This window comes from Anomaloglossus baeobatrachus, chromosome 1 (assembly GCF_048569485.1).
Source record: "Anomaloglossus baeobatrachus isolate aAnoBae1 chromosome 1, aAnoBae1.hap1, whole genome shotgun sequence".
Lineage (NCBI taxonomy): Eukaryota > Metazoa > Chordata > Amphibia > Anura > Aromobatidae > Anomaloglossus > Anomaloglossus baeobatrachus.
The window spans coordinates 775,142,881-775,162,158 of NC_134353.1; the positions used below are offsets into that span (position 1 = coordinate 775,142,881).

At 44.1% G+C, this 19,278-nt stretch overlaps 1 protein-coding gene across 2 annotated transcripts in view; it reads right to left on the reverse strand.

The window, feature by feature from the left end:
• The window catches only part of MEGF10 (multiple EGF like domains 10), a 176,812-nt gene that overhangs the window by 61,577 nt on the left and 95,957 nt on the right, over positions 1 to 19,278 (reverse strand). For both annotated transcript variants that reach the window (XM_075324739.1, XM_075324747.1), the window contains exons 6-9: positions 9,820 to 10,066; positions 6,669 to 6,789; positions 3,100 to 3,236; positions 2,628 to 2,840 (exon numbers count right to left, since the gene is read on the reverse strand). In XM_075324739.1, the coding sequence (XP_075180854.1) occupies positions 2,628 to 2,840; positions 3,100 to 3,236; positions 6,669 to 6,789; positions 9,820 to 10,066 (718 nt within the window). The remainder of the gene's footprint in view (positions 1 to 2,627; positions 2,841 to 3,099; positions 3,237 to 6,668; positions 6,790 to 9,819; positions 10,067 to 19,278) is intronic.

Here is a 19,278-nt window from a genome sequence, read left to right on the forward strand (position 1 = left end):
GCGGCTGGATGTCAGCAGTGCAGGACGCAGGAGCCGGAGCTGTGGATGTCGGAGCTGTGGATTACGCCGGAGCTTTGTTTGGGAGGGGTTAATAAAATGGTGAACGAGGCTTGTTGGTTTTATTTAAAATAAAGGATTTTTCGGTGTCTGTGTTTTTTTCACTTTACTTACGGGTTGATCATGTCAGCTGTCACATAGACGCTGCCATGATCAAGCCTGGGGTTAATGGCGGTGGTCCCCCATCACCATTAACCCCTTGTATTACCTTGTCACCACTGCTACACGGTGGCAAGAAGAGCCGAGGACACGCCGGCGCTGCCGCATATTGCATGCGACAGTGCCGGGGCAGCTGCGGCTGATATTCTCGGCTGTGGAGGTGGGAGTGAGGCGGGGGACATTACCCTGCCCCTCTCCCTCCCCAGCCTGAGAATACCGGGCCGCCGCTGTGTGCTTACCTCGGCTGGAAGGTAAATATGCAGCGGAGCCCACATTCTTTTTTTTCTATATTTCCGTTTTCTTTCTATGTGTGTTCTATGTGTCTGTGTCTATGTGATCTATGTCTGTGATGTGTGTGTGTGTCTGTGATCTGTGTGTGTTTACTCTGCACGGCTTCCTCTTCCTGTAATGACATCACTTCCCTGCAAAACCGCAAGCAAGTGATGCACATTACCGGAGGTAAACCGCAAAATACCGCAGGGAATAACGCAGGAAAAAGCAGTGAACCGCACAGAATTTGCTGCCTGCGTTATTCCCTGCGGGATTTCATGATTAACATTGAGTCAATGGAGTGAAATCCCGCAGCGATGTGCGGAAAAGAAGTGACATGCACTTGTTTTTGCTGCGGGATTCCCGCAGCAAAACATGCAGCTGTCAAATTCCGCCCAGTGCGCACAGGATTTTTTTTCTCCATAGGATTTGCTGGTGATTCACTGCAGAGATGTTATGAACATTTTCTGCAGCGAAACATGCAGCAAATCCGCGGCAAAATCCGCGAAAAATCCGGTAAGTGCGCACATAGCCTAAAACCCATTTTCACCATTTCAGCAAATTTGGATTTTTTTTTCCATTTTTCAGTACATTGTATAGCAAAATAAATGATTTGTTCAAAATTACAGCTTGTCCCACAAAAAAAAAAAAACAACAAGCTGTAATACATTTAGGTCAACAAAAAAAATTAAAAAGTTTGGCTCTTGGAGGAATGAGAAGAAAAAAATAAGTGTAAAAACAAAGAATTCACTAGTCATTAAAGGGGTTTTCCAGGACTCTTACATTGATGACCTTAGTCTGATCTGTGGAGGTGTGACACACAGCACCCCGCCCATCAGATGTTCTTATTGCCTGCAGCAGTCGGACATGCTCAATTGAAAAAGCTGCTCAGTACAGTTCCATCAACTATATAAAGACCATAGCCAGGTACAGTATTTGAATCATTAAGGGGTGGATGTGCAACTGAGCGCTTCCAACCGCCGCCAAGAACAACTGATCAGCAGGGGTGCCATGTGATATAGCGCTGCTGAATAGATATTGATTACTTGTTCTAAGGATAGACCATCAATGTAAGGGAAATGGTCAACCCCAATAAAAGGGATACACTACATATTACATTCATCCAATATTACTACTTCAAGCAATGAATGTCCTTTAAAATTAAGACCTCTTGAAGCCTTATTTACATGAAATTTAATTTGGATGTTTTTAATATTATTAGCTGTCATTGGTATTAGGATCAATACATCACAAAAAGTTGAAATTTCAACATTACAATACAAGATTGTTAATTATTTTTCATTAGTGTGTCCCACCATTGGAGGATAGCACTACAACTTTCATTGATGATGTCAGATGATCAGAGAAAAGAATCCTTAAGATGAATCGTTTAATAACAATTGGAATAGAACTTGGTATATGGTGAACCCTTTATTCTTCTTTTCCATGTCTTGGAACTTCTGGACACACAAACGTATTAGCTTTATTAGTGCATATGACTTGTTGAAATTCTCATTAAAGCCATTTACACCACAGGACCCAGATTTCAATAGAATGTCAGGAACCTCTGTTTTTTTGCATTAGTTGGAATCTTAAAGGGGTTGTCCATTTTCATGTTTTTTGAATACTTTGAGTCCCTGTGCATAAATATAACAAAGACAGATGTACTTGCCCATTGGTTCTCTAGTGCAGATTCTGCTACTGCCTCTTATCTTTGTTGATGTGGCTGTTGCAGCAGTGATGTCACTGATGCAATCTGGTGCTCAGTGATTGGCTGTAACAGTCACGTGATGGCACCACTGTAACCACATCAATTAAGACCGTCGATAGCAGCAGAGAGCCAGATCTGGGTCAGAAATGTGTAAGTACAGCTGCCTGTTGTTTTTATGTACAGGAAAATAACTAATCCAAAACTAATTAAAATGAACAACCCCTTTAACAAAAAGTAGAACACTGAATCCCAATACAACTCAATCATGGGCTATATCAGTTGTTGAGCTTGTGCTCATGCATGTATTTGTGCACTCCTACATATACAATAACCCTACTCATGACAAGTCTACTATATGTTTGTACGATACAGAAGACTAGTAAACATGTTCTTATTTTTTTATTGTATTTGAAGACAAATTTCACGTTACCTTTGTGTATTCTTTCCATGGCATGGGCATGTTTTATCACACTTCATCCCATAGACGCCCTCTGAGCACAGAGTCTTTTCACAGTGTTTCCCGGTATAGCCTGGTTCACAAAGGCAAGCACCACTGATGTGGTAACATTTTCCGCCATTAAGACATTGGCACGTCTCGGCGCAGTTCATTCCATACAGCCCTACAGGGCATTCTTCCTGGCATCTAAACACATTTAAAAACAGAATATGACTGTAGGTATGATTCATTAGGATTAGCAACCTGCAGAAATTCACCTAGAACGTGGTTTTACATGAAGACAATAGAGGGGATGATGATTTAGTAAATACATTCTAAAACAAAAGTATTTTACACAGCCTCAAAATAAAAGAAAATTCTAATTTGTACCATCATTCTCAATTTTACAAATGTACAAGAGAAGACCACCATTAGATCCTGAACTACACATCATTCTATTCCTCACCGTTCTCCGTTGTATCCAGGGCTGCAGTGACATTGACCGGTAGCAGAATCACATGTGCCGCCATTGTGACACTGGCACTCCTGAGTACAGTTTCTGCCATAGCGACCCTCAGGGCAAGGCTGGCCACAGACTGTGCCCTAAATTAAAACAGAAGGTTATCATGTAGCGACAAAAAATGATGAACGCATTGTGACTGCAGATAATTAAAGTAAGCACCTGACCCCATCAATTGTAGACAATTACCCCGAGGCAGAAGAATATAAACTATTACAGATCATACTATAAAATGTCATGGATTACAGCACAATATTACCTGACACAAAGCAATGTATGAAATGTATTTAATTTCTATGGATCAAAGGTCTGGAGGATGTATGTGTATACTGAAGATAACATTCAAAATACTCAGAACTGAATATTATTTCATCTTGATGCAATGGCTGGTATGTGCATACTGGAGGCAAGCTCCAGGGCCACAGCATAGGTGATACATGTCTGATAGCTGGGGGCCTCCCATAATTGGGAGCCTTCAGATCACTCGAATAGGGTCTTGAGGTAATAGTTTTTCATCACTGAAGCTGGGATTGAATACAATAGTAAAGAATGGAAGCATGGTCTGATAGAGCGCTAAGGAGGCCACAGTATTAGATTAGTTTTTGTAGAATTTATGGTTTTCTATCAGCCACAACGCGTTTCGATATACACAATATCTTCATCAGGTGGATATCGCCATATCCACCTGATGAAGATATTGTGTATATCAAAACGCGTTGTGGCTGATAGATTAATTTTTGTAGAATGTATGGTTTTCTAATACTGTGGCCTCCTTAGCGCTCTATCAGCCCGTGCTTCCATTCTTTACTGCTGATTTTCCCCTCTGTGGGTTCACGGCAAGAGCTGCTTGGTACAGAGGTCAGATTACCAGAGGCGCCCAGTGATATGTCATGTGACCAGCTTTTCAGGAATTTGCTTCCCTGGATGGACATCGTGGGCTAACCGGTTAGAAGAGCTCTGACATCACACTCCCGTCTTACACCGTAGTTGTGCGAGGGCTGCACAACCACATCAGGTGAGCAGATTCTTTTTCTCCTCCTCACCGCTATCTCCCAGACCCTTCACATGCGCTCCATTGTTTAATTTTTTATTTGGGATTGAATACAGTGGCATGGATGCACATGTGCACTGCTGCTCTATTTATACATTGCAATGTCATATTTTGATAGTTCTTACTTTTACGGACGCGGCAATGCCTAATATGTTTACTTTTTTAGATTTTCAAATTTAACAATTTTTTTATATGCTTTGAAACTTTTTTTCATTTTCTTTAATCCCACTTGGTTGCGGGTACAAAACACTACAATAGTATATTGAAGCATATTGTCCTATCACCTGCCCCCTATTAAGCACTAATCAAGGGTTAATAAAAATACTACCCTGGTAGACACAGGGCTCTTCATTAAGTCTCTGGCTACCATAACAAACCAATCATACTCCATTATCCCATGGCCAATGGCTATGAGATGTCAGAGATACCTGAATATCCGCTTACATGCCAAGGTCACCCAGTGTCTACTAAAGTGCTGAACTCCTGCGCTGGCACCATACTAACAAGGCAACCACGGTGGTCGTATTTAAGTTTTACAGCCATAACATGCCATTTCTATTTTATGCAATGAGGTGACAGAGAACGACTCTGCTCTTACCACTTAGATGTCACTGTCAAGTTTGACAAAAGGCATCTAAGGGGATAAACTTCCACCTAGCTCCAGCAATGATGTAGAAAAGGTCATCACCTCCCTTGCTCCTGCTTGATGGCAGGTGGAGCGCTTCTGATTGATTGACAGTTCAGGCCAGTGGCATGGTCGCTATGATGGCCTGAAATGTGCACTCTCTCCGATGCTGTAAACAGAGACAGCTTTGCCTCTTTTGCATCAGAGGAGAGTAGTTGCACAGAAACTGGTCTGATCCAGTGATCCTGACAGCTTCTGAGCAGCACTGACCACCTCTATAGAAAATAGCTTGTAAGCACTGTGCTCCTACCTAAGCACCACTGTTAAACTGCAGTGGTGGCTGGTAACTTAGGCAATGAACAGTAATCAAGTAAATTCTTTAATTCAAACCATTAACGAACATGAGAATAACCCTTTGGCTTGGGCCACAAGGAGGACTAATGCGATCCTCGCATGACACTTGGTTCATGCTGGCAGCACAGTGGGAGCCGAGTGTCATGCGAGTGTCTCTGCAACTGAGGTACGATTATGCGATCAGACCTCAACTGCGGGGGGCGGGCCGGCACTGAGGAGGGGAGGGCCAGCGCTGAGGAGGAGAGGGCCGGTGCTGAGGAGAGGAGGGCCGGTGCTGAGGAGGGGAGGGCCAGCGCTGAGGAGGGGAGGGATTTATCTCCCTCTCTCCTCCGTAGCTGGCTATTGCGATTCTCGCCCCCTGCATTCACGGTACACCGGTGTACCGCGAGTGCAGTGCGATTTTTCTCTCGCCCCATAGACTTGAATGGTTGCGAGAGAAACCAGGAACACATTACAGTCGAAGCATGCTGCGATTGTTTTTTCGGTCCGATTAGGGCTGAGAAAAAAAATCGCTCATGGGTGCTGGCACTTAGGCTTAGGCTATGTGCGCATGTGTGTGCTCTGCACCGCACAGAAAAGGTCCGCTTCAGAGTGCAGCTGAAAAGCTCCGTTCTGAAGCGTCTGGAGCCTGCAGAATTCGTGCACTCTGCATGCTGCCTCTCCCTATAGACAGCATGTAAAGCGCACGAAAGAAGTGACATGTCACTTCTTAGAACGCACGCTTCGGGCAGCATCCGAATCACTACGTTCTAATATGCCACGTGCGCACGTCTCATGCACAATCTTCATAGATTGTGCTGGGGACGCAGGACGCATGCAGTTACGCTGCAGTGCAGAAAGCAGCGTAACTGCATGCAATACACACACGTGCGCACATAGCCTAATATTGGTCCGAGTGGAATGCGATGTTTTATCGCATTACACTCACTCCGATTTTCATGCTGTGTGTCTTAGGCCTTTAAGTGAAGATTGTAGGTTATTGCCTGGCACCATTGATTTCTACCGGTGAAACATTAAAATGACGCCGTAGCTGGAGCACAGGCTTTTCCATAGCAATATAGAACACACCAATACAATATTTAATCCAATGCAGTATTGCTATTTTGCTAATATGTTGGTTTGTGTCGCATTACGACACTCTTTGTACTGCTAAATTAAGTAACAAGTCCTATTATTATAATTCCATACATAATAGTGCTGAGAGTGGATCGTTCTCCAGCAAACAAATCAATTACCTTAGACTAAGCTTTTAAATGTAATTATCTGGCGTGCATCATATTATAATAGACTCACACTCCTCCAGGCGGGATTATGAGGGCAGTCTGTTGCATTGTGTCACTTAATTAATTACTATTTTCACCAAAGGTCATTCAGCAAGTTAGAGAAAAAGGTTATTGACTGAATTAGTTAATTATTTTTCATTGATTACATTGCATAGTTAAAGCTGGCCGAATGTAACTAGAGTAATGAGTTCATGTGACGTACCATCCACCCCGCGGGGCAACTGCATTCTCCAGTGACGTGGTGGCAAACTCCACCATTCTGACATGGACATCTTTCCTCACACTGAGGGCCGTGCTTACCAGGAGGGCAAAGATCTTCACAGCTAAATGGCAGAAAAAAATACACTGGTTAAAACCTGATTCACAAGTCTATATTATTTTAAAGTGGTAAGTTCTTTCTGTAAACCATATAGACTGCAATGGACACCAACCACTGTTTACCAGATAGTTGTGGTTTTCAAGGGTGGAACCTGCACCTTAATATGCCATAAATGCTTAAGTTTGGACCTTTCATTTCTAGATATTTTTATGTTGTTTTAGCGGGTCAGAACAGAAAAAAATCCAATTTAATTTCCTAATAATAGCACTGAATCACTATTATTTATATGTCATAATTGACAGATAATGTCTTAGATAATTTGCAGGCTATATTTTTTTATAAATATTAAATAGTATAAAATTAATTACAATGATTTATTTCTAATAACGTTAAACAATCCAATATTAGAGTCAATAGACACACTCTGAATGTACTTCTAGGCCAATTTGCATGTGGCTTTGCTTGATTTCTGAGCCCTGGCACATCGGATTACAAAACAAAATGTGTTCTGAGAATGTTCTCAAAATGAGGCTCCAGAGGTCACTGCCGGTCAGCGGTCACTGCCTCACCATTGTGAGGCATTCCAGGCCTGCTCCTGACCGGCAGTGGCCTATGGAGCCTCGTTCTCAGAACGAGGCATCATAGGAATTGATGGACGTTGTGGGACATTACGATTAAGTCAGAACTTGCAGGATTTACTTCAAATTAATAAATTGGTGAACGAGGGAGGGCGTGTGGGAAAGTCTTTATTCAAATAAACTATTTTCCAGAGTCTGTGTTTTTTAACTTTATACTTGTTGGGTTAGTAATGGAGGTGTCTGATAGACCACATCCATTACTAGTCCCTGGGATTGATGCCAGCTGTCAATTCACAGCTGACATCAACCAAAAAAGTATTAACCCAATTGCCAATACATCAGTGCAATCAGGAAGAGCCAGAAGTACTACAGCTAATGGATGCACCACTTCTGGGGCTGCTGTGGGATGCTATTTTTAGGGTAGGGTTTAATAACCATGGGCCTTCCCAGCCTGATAATACTAGGCTCCAGCTGTCTGGTTATGAAGAATAGGGAGAACCCCATTACTTTTTTTAAATAATTAAATAAATAATTTAAATGAACAGCATGGCGCCCCCTATATTTTTGATAACCAGACAAGGTAAAGCAGACAGCTGAGGGTTGCAGCCAGCAACTGTGCTTTATCTGCACTGGTTCTCAAAAATAGGTATGAGCCCACACCATTTTTTTTTTTTTTAGTTATTCCATTTCCACCTGTTTGCAAGGCAATTGCCCTCTTTTGCAACCCTCTACTAAGACAATTTAAAAGCACCAAAATTTAGGTCCTGGGGTAAAGTTTGGGTCAAGTCCAGGTCCAAAATTTCAAAATTATAATGCAAGCGGACGGAGTAGTGAATATAATTTACGAAAAAAACTCAAAAACCTAATAAAATTGACTATCTTCATTGAAATATTTTTAAAAAGATTATTATGACACCCAGTGTTTACCATATAACAACACAGTAATTGTATATATCAACAGGGCTTAGAGAGGGAAAATAGGAACTAATCAATGGGATCCCTAGGAAACCCTAAGGAACTTGTTCCTGCCTAACAACGGAGGGTATGACACCATACGTTCTCGGGCGCTCCAGTTTCCACGTCGGCTGGCCCTTTCTGGCCCGGGGATGGGTGACGGCCCGCCGGTACCGACCGGGGAGCGAAGTGAAGCCAGCACACACAGGCAGGGCCATCGGACCCCGACCAGGCTTGGAGCTGCCGACAATAGTCAGATCCAAATGTGACTGGAGCCCCAGGGGTTTCACAACAGCAAAAGTCCCGATTGAAGGCAACCGCCCACACCGTGAGGGTATACAGCTACCGCCTAAAGCTAGAGACCCAAGGGCCAGCATCTGCAGGCAAACGGGCTCCTCCGGTACCCATACACCATGGAGCGGACTACCGCTGGGAATCCATAGTAGTCAGAAAGAGAACATCGTGCAGGGAAAGACAGCCACCATCACCTGTCCAGGGAGAAGCACTGCAGCCGGCTGCGGGACCCGTCCATCCAGCCGTTTGGTTTACCGAGGACTTTGTACCTTTCTTGCTGAGTGAGTACACCCGTGCCATCCGGCACCGCGCCGCGCTGTCCCTGCAACCCTGCACCTCGCCAACCCTGCCTCCCCGTCACAACATCACCGGGCCCCGGGACCACCGACCCCTACTCACCGAGGGGGAAGACAACATCCCAGCTGCTCCTTACCATCGCTCCCAGGATCCCCGTCATCAGCAGCGGTGGTGCCTATCTTCACCACGTCCCGTGGGTGGCGTCACAGACTAAATCCCCCAAACCAACCACCCCTTTCACTCACGGGAGAGGAGCGCCGCTCGAGTCCCCGGATCCGGCCCACCGCTCGAGCCACCGAGCAGCCGCAGCAGCGCCGGACCCGAGCGTTAGCGAGAGCGCAGCAGCGACGGCGTCCTCCCCGCCCGCGACATATACACACACACACACAATTACTGTGTTGTTATATGGTAAACACTGGGTGTCATAATAATCTTTTAAAAAATATTTTAATGATTTTTTTGAGTTTTTTTCGTCAAGTCTAGGTCCCGAACTGAACTTTTAGCTAATGTTTGGCCGAACTCCGTGTACGCAAACTTCCATCAGTCCGCTCATTCCTACTCTCCTGTAATTTAGATTGACAGCCTGCTCCAGAGCGTGTGGTGTGCAGAGCAGGCTGTCAATTATTGTGCCCCCTGTATAGTGAGCAGGGACTACAGCAAATAACTGTTTAACCCTGATGACTGGAAGCGAGCAGTTGCAGGAGTATAAAACTTAATTTTCTTCTCTCTGTAGACACTACTACAGTAAGCCAACTACAGAGGATTTAAATGCTGTGTACCTCCAGAATAACCCTATATCTTAAGATAAATAGCATGTCTCAATGTGAAAGATTCCCTTTATTACACAAAGCATTTACTAACTCAGTTTGTGTATTGCTATAAAACATTATACATCTTTAACAGATACTTACAAGGCTCCAGTATAACCAGGGGGACATCTGCACTCTCCAGTAATATGATCACAAGTGGCTCCATTTTGGCATTGGCATTTTTGGTGGCAATCATTTCCATATGTCCCTTGGTCACAACGTTCCTCACAACGCCAGCCCTTAAAGCCGGCAGCGCAGTGACAAGCTCCAGTAATGGGATTACAAAGAGCTCCATTTTTGCACTGGCATCGACTGCTACAATGTGGCCCCCAATGATCAACATCGCAAGCTGCCAAAAAAACGATAGTTACATTCTAATTAACGTCTAGACAAAGAACCAACATTCAAAACTGTTCATGAAAAAGACAACAGGTTTTTAAGATCTGTTGAAGTGGGAAGAAAATCTGAGTAATAGTATATTAAACATAGAAACCATGTATGAGTTACAGCATAAATCCCACAGTGGAAAGAAGTGAATGCATGTTCTTAATGACCTATTTGATGAAGAATGAAAAATACTGAAATGTCAGATGTCTTACATCTTTCAGCAGTGTAAATGAGAGGATGGCACAAAGCATTAGATCCGTAGAGTCGAGCACATGTGATGTTATGAAGCTGGTTCTTGCGAGGCCAACATTGCACACAACACCCAACCAAGGAAAAGATGACATTAATGTCCTGGAATGCCAACTTGAACTTAAGCCCCTAATTGTTCCAGGATATGGTGGTGAAAGCATGAGTTGTCCAAGAAATGCTTTAAACTGGTAAGCTGCTTTAGGATAAAATCTGGAGCTGCTATAAACAGGTATATTGTGATCAGAAGGGGGGATTTTCTGCAAATATGGAGAAGTTGTCCTGGGCTACATGCTCATACTAATATTAGGGCATTCATCTATAATTGCCAACTGATTATGATGGACACCGTTGAGTTTAATGCTGCTCAATTGGGGACAGCCACTTTACATCAAGAATAGTTACACATACAGTGCTAAAAAGTGACAGAAACGCAAAATGAAACCCCCACTAGTGGCTCTAAGTTATAGTGTAAATAAAGTGCTAATCAAGACTTCCAATCCAATTTCCTAAATAGTGTCACAGAGGTTTTTACAAACATCGCTGACTGTCATGGCAGGCAGAATCTGTGGAGACTACAGATTCTGGCACTCTGACTACTGACTTCCCTGATGTCTGTGGTCAGCGCAGGCAGACGTGGGCACCAACGCACAGACCTGTAGTTCCTAGGGAGGCTAGCAAGAATTTATCCCTGCTGGGCTGTTTGTTAGTCTTCTTTGATCACATGCTGTGGCGGAGCCAGTCACATTCGCTCCCCTCCTATATATGCTGGCTGTACTGTTCCTTTGATATCTGCTATAGCTCCTCTTTACTGTTTTGTTGAGATTGTGATTCAGAATTACTGGTGGTTGTAGTACTATATTATTGTGAGCAGTTGTGGTGTTAACCTTTGTTGCTGCCTTATCTCTTTCTTTTCTCGTTAGTTTCTTACTGTTTGTTCCTGTGAGTTTGCAGTGTGTTTGAGTTTTGTTTTTTCCCTGTCTGTCTATATCTGTGTTGCCAACACACTCCTGCCCTTCCTTCCCTTCAGTTTAGTTTAGACAGTAAGTTAACAGCAAAAATGTTTTACACAGATGCTGCAAAACCCATATTTAAATAGTTAAAGGAGTTGTTCGGCAACTTAAAATATTTTAAATAACTCTCAGAATGGCAGAATATAATTTGATAAGTAAATCCTTAATGATCCACCACTACTTTTATAGTGACATTTCCTGGTCCCTATCAAATTCTTTGGGTATGTTCCTATGGTGCCCCTGAGGCTTCAGTCGCCACAGGGTACTGCACCTCACTTAAGGCGCGGTACGCATTCCGGTTAAGGAAGAGGTTAACTGCTGGTGTTTCTCACATTCACAAACCACACACAGTTAGGTGCTTTCCCACTGGGATTGGCCTAGGGTAGACAGGGGGGAGGCCATCACGAGGCATGGGACTTTCCCAGTCACTAGAACAACCACCGGGGGGTAGGCACCACTGGGGGAAAAGGAAGGAGCATCTTCACGCATAGTAAGTTATCCCAGGGCACAGCTTGGGGTAAGGAGCACAGTCGGGACTTTGGTCCAGGCATATTCTCTCTACCTTCACACTTCTGGGAGCACTACAAGACTCATGGCTTGGAGCAGACAGCTCAGCCCGGGTTCTCTACAGCTACTAAGGATTCCAGGGTCTGCAGCGAGTGCAGGAAATACCTGCAGCCCGTTCCACATTCCATCCATGGGATTGGAGGGATCCCGACCAGAAAGTGACACACAGTGGGAACACCGGCAGTAACCTCCGAATTATTCGGGATCGGCTGGGGCCCATGATGGCAGAGACCGGTACCCTCAGGGCAGCACTTGAACTGTGAGTAAAAAAAACCTGGAACCGCAGCAGCTGACTCAGCCTCTTATTGCCGTCGCCCTGTGCTTTGGCGCCAACTGCTGTTACTGTCCCTCATTATCCTCCTCAGGGCCTGCTCCACCTGTGGGGAGCACCACCATCCTTGCTGCGACACCACCAGCCCCGGAGGACATCACCCACAGCGGCGGCTAATACCTGGTCGCGTACCATAGGTGGCGTCATGAGACAACTACAACTCCCAACCTCTTCAACCTCCATCATCCCACCATCATCCTATCCTCCATCCTCCTCCCTTTTATTGTACACTTCAGGGCCATGAAGCTGGGCAGGGCCACCCATGACATCCCAGACCCGACATCACCAGCCCGGCGGCGAGTACATTTCACCCCCTGCCCCGTGGGTGCTACAGTTTTTTACAGATTTTCTGCACTTACAACTGCATCTCTTGGCAGGAAAAACGCTGCAGAAAAAACGTGCGTTTTTTGCAGCTTTTTTATGATTATTTTTTTTTTTTTTATGCATTGCAATAGGAAAAATGCTGGAAAAAAACCTCAGAAATAATTGACTGTCAATTTCTACATTAAATTGCAAGAAAAAAAATCTGCAAAGTGTGCAAAGCACTTCAGGATTCTCACAGACTTTGTTGGGATGCGATTTAGCTGCAGTGGTCACATCTCTGTTCAGTCAGAGCAGGAAGTTTACAGATCCATGGAGTACATAGGTAAGGTCTTACTTTTTTATTTTACATATTTCACACCATTTTGCGTGTTTGGGTTGTTTTAATCACTGTAAGAGAATGTGCGCACACTGCCTCCTGACCAGTGCAGAAAAAAGCGCACCCTCTGGCAGACTTCAGGCTATGTGCGAACGTTGCGTAAATACATGCAGTTACGCTGCGCTTTGTAGCGCAGCGTAACTGCATGCGTCCTGCGTCCCCTGCACAGTCTATGGAGATTGTGCAGGGGCCGTGCGCACGTGGCGTTTTAGAGCGCAGCGCTTCGGCTACTGCCGAAGCGCTGCGTAAAAAGAAGTGACATGTCACTTCTTTCCTGCGCTTTGCCGGCAGCTCCTGCTCTGTCTATGGCAGGAGCTGCAGGCAGAGTGCATGGAATCGGCTTCACTACGGACATTTCTGCAGCGATTTAAAGCGCACATGTGCTCTTCAGATCGCTGCAGAAATTTCTGCAGTGAACTGTACGCAACGTGCGCACATAACTGCGTTTTGACAAAAAGAATGCATCCAAAACGCATGTATTTTGGATGTTTTTTGCATGCATTTTACTTGCGTTTTGGATGCATTGTCAGTCCGGTCTCCCGGCAATTCAACTCTGCTACATGCCCGCTGACAGCAGACACAGACAGAGCCAGGCGATGAGAATGAACTCGGATGAACTTCACTCGACTTCATTGTCATCCCGCGGCTCTGTCTCTGTGGGCTGTCATGAACTCAGATGAGCCTCAGAGGTCAGTGCCAGAACACAGGAGTCCACAGCAGTGACGACAGGGCTTCACCCGAGTTCACTGACGTTGCGCAGCTCTGTGTCACATCCTGATTTGCGGTCACATGTGAAGGACTCACCTGTGACCGCAAATCCCCTGAGTGACTGAAGTGAGCTGAGCGATCAGCGATCAGCCGTCACTCAGGTTACTTGCGGCCACAGCTGCAGTCCTCCACCTGAGAGCGGTGGCCACGGGTAACCTCAGTGACAGCACAGCTGATCGCGCAACTCACTTCAGTTGCTGCGTGGAGTTCACAGCGAGCAGTCCTTCTCTATGGCCGCTCGCTGTCAGCTTCCGATGTAGCAGAGCTTTAAGCGTCGTGGGACCTTGTGTGGATTACGTCGGATCTGGAGGTGTTTTTGAGGGGTTATTAAAGTGGTGAGACAGGGTGTATTTTTGTCTTTTATTTCAAATAAAAGGATTTTTCTGTGTTTGTGTTTATTTACTTTCTCTACAGTTTAGTGATGGGGGGGTGTCTCAGTGATGCCTGCCATCACTAAGCTAGGACTTAGTGGAAGCTATGGGCTGCCATTAACTCCTTATTACCCCGATCGCCACCACACCAGGGCAACGGGAAGAGCCGGGTAGAGTCCCGGTACTGTCGCATCTAATGGATGCGGCTATTCCGGGCAGCTGCTGGCTGATATTTTTAGGATGGGAGGTTCCCCATAACGTGGCGCTCCCCATCCTGAGAATACCAGCCCACAGCTGTGTGGCTATATCTCTGCTGGGTATCATTTGGGTGGGGGCCGCGCGTTGTTCTTTTTTAATTATTTATTTATTTTACTGCACGATATAGACACGCCACCGACGGCTGTGATTGGTTGCAGTGAGACAGCTGTCACTCAGCGTGGGGGCGTGTGTGACTGCAACCAATCATAGGCTCCGGTGGGCGGGGGAAGCCGGGACTACGAGATGGAATAATGAGTGGCCGGCATTTTCAAAAGAGGAGAAGCCGCCAGAGTGTGAACGCCGGGCAGCGCCATGCCGGTGATCAGGGATCGGTGAGTATGAGAGAGGGGTTGGGAGGGAGAGACTGACATCGACAGAGAGAGAGAGACCGAAAGACCTGCATTTGTTATGTCAAATAAAAATGCGGATCGCAACAAAAATGCAGTTCAAACGCACTGCTTAGCATTTTGGTAGCGTTTTCCAACAACTCATTGATATCAATGGGTGTAGAACGCTGCCAAAACGCACAAAAGAAGTGACATGCTGCTTTTCTAAACACAGAGATTTTGTCAAATTTTTTACTTTCAAAATGCTGCGTTCAAAAAAGCAACGTGCGCACGTATTTTTCATGATTCTCATAGACTTTGCTGGGGAAGCAGAATGCATGCATTTTGACAATGTGATGCTGCAGCTTAAAACGCTGCGGAAACGCAAAAAAAACGCAACTTGCGCACGTGGCCTAAGAGGCAGATAACCTCAATAACATCACAGTTTATTACCAAGGTACAGAAATTTAGCAATGTGATTAACTACTCATTGGAAGACGGTTAACAGACTACAAACAAGCAGAGGCTTATGTCTACAAAAACTCAACCAAATTAAGGCAGTAGTTCAAATAAAATCCTTATTACGCAAAAGCTGGAAATCTACTTATTATACTTTCTTTTGTTGGGTTTGCAAGAAATGAACATTCTTTTTGTTTAAGGACTTTACACCTCTTGGTCAATTCTTATCCCGGAGTCTTAATATGAACTAATCCAAGGGACAGATTTAAGTCACCGGAAATGTTTGTGCTCGGCCCAGTCTGAGGACTGCGGGGCAGAATAGCAACTTCAGCTGTTCCAAAGCAAATATCCAAACTACAAGTAGGCAGAGATGACTCAGTTATAGAGCGCTTCCTAAGTACCATTATGGGTGTGGTATTTATTGGCATGCAGAGCTCTCAAATTTCCTAATCATTTTATTATAACTGAGCTTTGCAAAGGGTTTTCAACTGTATTTCTGAATCGGATAGAATAGAATATAAAATAATTACAGGAGCTTGATAATTCATCAACTAACCCATTAAACAAATATATATTATATTATATTATATTATATATATATAATATAAATATATGCAGTGTAATCATGACTTTAGTATGGGAATGGAGATGGTCTTAAATTTACCTTAAACAAATGTAAATAATATTAAAGAGGTGGTCAACTACTCGGACATCTCTTTCTTAATCCCTTTGTTTCCATCAAATAAAGCCATCTATTCTCACCTCCAGTGACTGTGCCTTACCAGTGGTGTCAGCACCAGCTCTCCAAGGGATCATATGACATTCTTATGTCATGCTATCCCTGGGGCCAATCAGCACTTTCTTCACTGTCCACTCTTTTGGACGTAATTGACATGCGGAGGAAGCGAGAGCTGTGGCTGCACTCTCATTTGTTCCGGATGTCTGACTTGTTAGGGGACTTCAGAGTTATAGGGTATTGGTGTGCACTCAGCTAGAGTATGGTTTCATTAGAGGTGCTAGTGTGGGGTCAATAGTCCCAGAACGTATTATATAATAGACACTGCACTCTCTTGTTGATAAAATGAAGACAAAAAGTTTTTTCCTTTGCAAAAAAGTGATTATTTATTTGATGGCGACAAAAGATGGTGACCATCTTTGGTAACTTTTGTCTTCATTTTATCAACAAGAGAGTGCAGTGTCTTGTTAGGGGACTTGACCGAGTAGTGGACAACCCCTTTAAAATTAGTTATGACTTCTCACCCTGAAGGACACAGACTGCCCATATATGGACTTTCATTTCAATGAAGGAATATTTAATATGCCATTTATCCTGTAGTGGTTGCTTCAGATAAAATGTATCAGTCTTTACATTTTGAAACGTCAGAATTTTTTGCACAATGTGAGGTTTTACAAAAATGTTGCAATTTTTGGTGTTTTTATGCTAGTTAGGGTAGCATCACACTGGCGTATGACTAGCACAAGAGCAATGAGAGAAAATCTTGCATTGCACTTGGCCCCTTTTAAGAAAATGGTGCAGCTCAGACTGAGGAAAAAATTGCAGCATGCTGCGGGTCTCTCATCACTTGCACCCATACAAGTCTATGGTGCGTGTGAAACATCAGACTGCACTCAGATGTCATCCAAGTGCAGTGCGATATACACACAGGCTGACAATGGAGGAGATGGAGAGAGTAATCCCTCCCTCTCCTCCGCAGCTGTGATCTGATCGCAGGATTGGATCACAGTTGCATGACACTTGGCTCATGCTCGGAGCGGAGCAGAAGCCGAGGGTTATTATCATATCACACCCGATGCTCTAGCATCGGATGCCATATACGGTAGTGTGACTCTGCCCTTAGGGTAGGAATGGGGTGGGGGAATAGGGTGTGGTGATGCCTGCTCATCTTAATTCTTGAAGAGCTGTGACATGTCATATGCCACAAACCTTACTCCAGGCCCTGCATGAACCTTTTAATAAATCAGTTACCTCTAACTCCAGCTCTCCCCTTCATCTGGACTGGCATAAACAGCACCAGTCTTTATGAATCGGGGCCGAAGATTTGCAAATGTTCTCAGTCACTAGTGGTTAAAGGTTGTGCAACCTAATTGTGATGTAACAGCCCCTTTTAACACAGATTTGGAAACAAAAAGATCATTGTCAGAACATATATTTTTCAAAACAATTTCTAAACATGTTATATTAAAAAAAACAAACAAGAAAAAAAAAAATACCTAGAATTTCAGTCTGGCAGACATTTATAGGGGTTGTCTACATCATACACTGTTGACTAATGGGTCACTGATTATTTACTGCAGTATTTTCTCAGTAATGTTGTGTAAAAAAAAAAAAAAAAAATAGATTTTGGCATTTACGGTACTGTCGTTGTGCTATCAACTATTACATCGGGTTTTATCATCATCATGATTTACTATTCCGCAAAGTGTTAAAGACTAATGCATACAACCTAATTATCACTAGTATGTTGAATGAATACCGTCTAGTATGGCTGGTAGGTAACATAAGAAGCACAGCTGTTTATCTGAAATAAAGATGTATTTGGGTTACAAGTAGTCATATGGAATTCAAGCTGATTTGGGACCACAAGGTCTGATCTCTAACTTCAAGGTCAAGCTTAGGACCAATTGTCTGTCTGGGTTACCCTAATTTTGTAGCTAAGAGCTCCATTAACGGTAAGGAAATTTATCCTCCTGGCGACACTGTATTCCCTAAAGGTGACTACTATCCTGACGAATCTTATTTCATATGCTCTCGCTCCATTATTTTTTGGCAGCAGATAGAGGTTGGAAAGCAGTCTACATTTACGATCTCTTAAGGAATATAAAAGTAATTTGCACTTTTCCGTTTGTCTTCGTATTTAGTCAGCCTGTCCAAATATCCCGCTATAAGTGTCCGAGTTTCTCCCATCTATATCTGTCATGTATTTTGTGCAAAATACAAAACTGTTCCCATACTGCTGAAGGACAGAATTTCTGATGTGTTTTTTCCACTTTTTAATCGTAATATTGTAATATTTTCTCTTGTGATGTGCATGGTCATGTTATAGTTGCACCCACTGTATATACTGGTACACACTTACACTGTAGATTTCACAGTAGCGCAGCTCAAGATATGTTCCCGAGTGACGAATCTAGTCACTAAAATCAACCTGGTTGATGGAGTTAAGGGTACTTTACACACTGTGATATCGCTATCGATATCGCTAGCGAGTGTACCCTCCCCCGTCGGTTGTGCATCACGGGCAAATCGCTGCCCGTGGCGCACAACATCGCTTACACCCGTCACACGGACTTACCTTCCCTGCGACGTCGCTGTGGCCGGTGAACCGCCTCCTTTCTAAGGGAGCGGTACGTGCGGTGTCACAGCGACGTTACACGGCAGCCGTCCAATACAAGCGGAGGGGCGGAGATTAGTGGGACAAACATCCCGCCCAACTCCTTCCTTCCTCATTGTGGCAGGCCGCAGGAACGAGGTTGTTGCTCGTTCCTGTGGTGTCACACATAGCGATGTGTGGTGCCGCAGGTAAGACAAACAACCTCGCTACGGAATAGGCAACGATTTTTGGTAAGTGAACGATGACTCACATACCAACGATTTTTGCCTCTTTTGCGATCATTTAAGGTCGCTCATACGTGTTACACGCTGCAACGTTGCTAACGACGCCAGATGTGCGTCACAAACACCGTGACCCCGACGATATGTCGTTAGCGATGTTGCAGCATGTAAAACGCCCTTTAGGCACCAAATTTGTTCATTGCATACTATCTCATACACTTAATATAGAACCCATGGAAATCTGTACATTCATATGTCTAAAAAAATTCATGCTGACTCCAATTGAAAGAAAAAAAAAAAATGCGGTATGACCAACGAGATAACTGTTGAGAAATGATCCCTACAGAGAAGTGTCAGTATGTTATGAGGTCCAGTAGTAAAATGTCCTGAAATCTTGTTTTCATTCTAATTTAAGAAAGTGACAATAAGATCATATTGAACATAAAACTTGGTTTAAACAATGTCAAAAATCAGGCTCTTCTTAGAAGCAATGATGCAATATGGAGGCACCTTACAGGGTCATAGATCCTCCACGAATTGCTGTACAAGCTCTAAGCATGC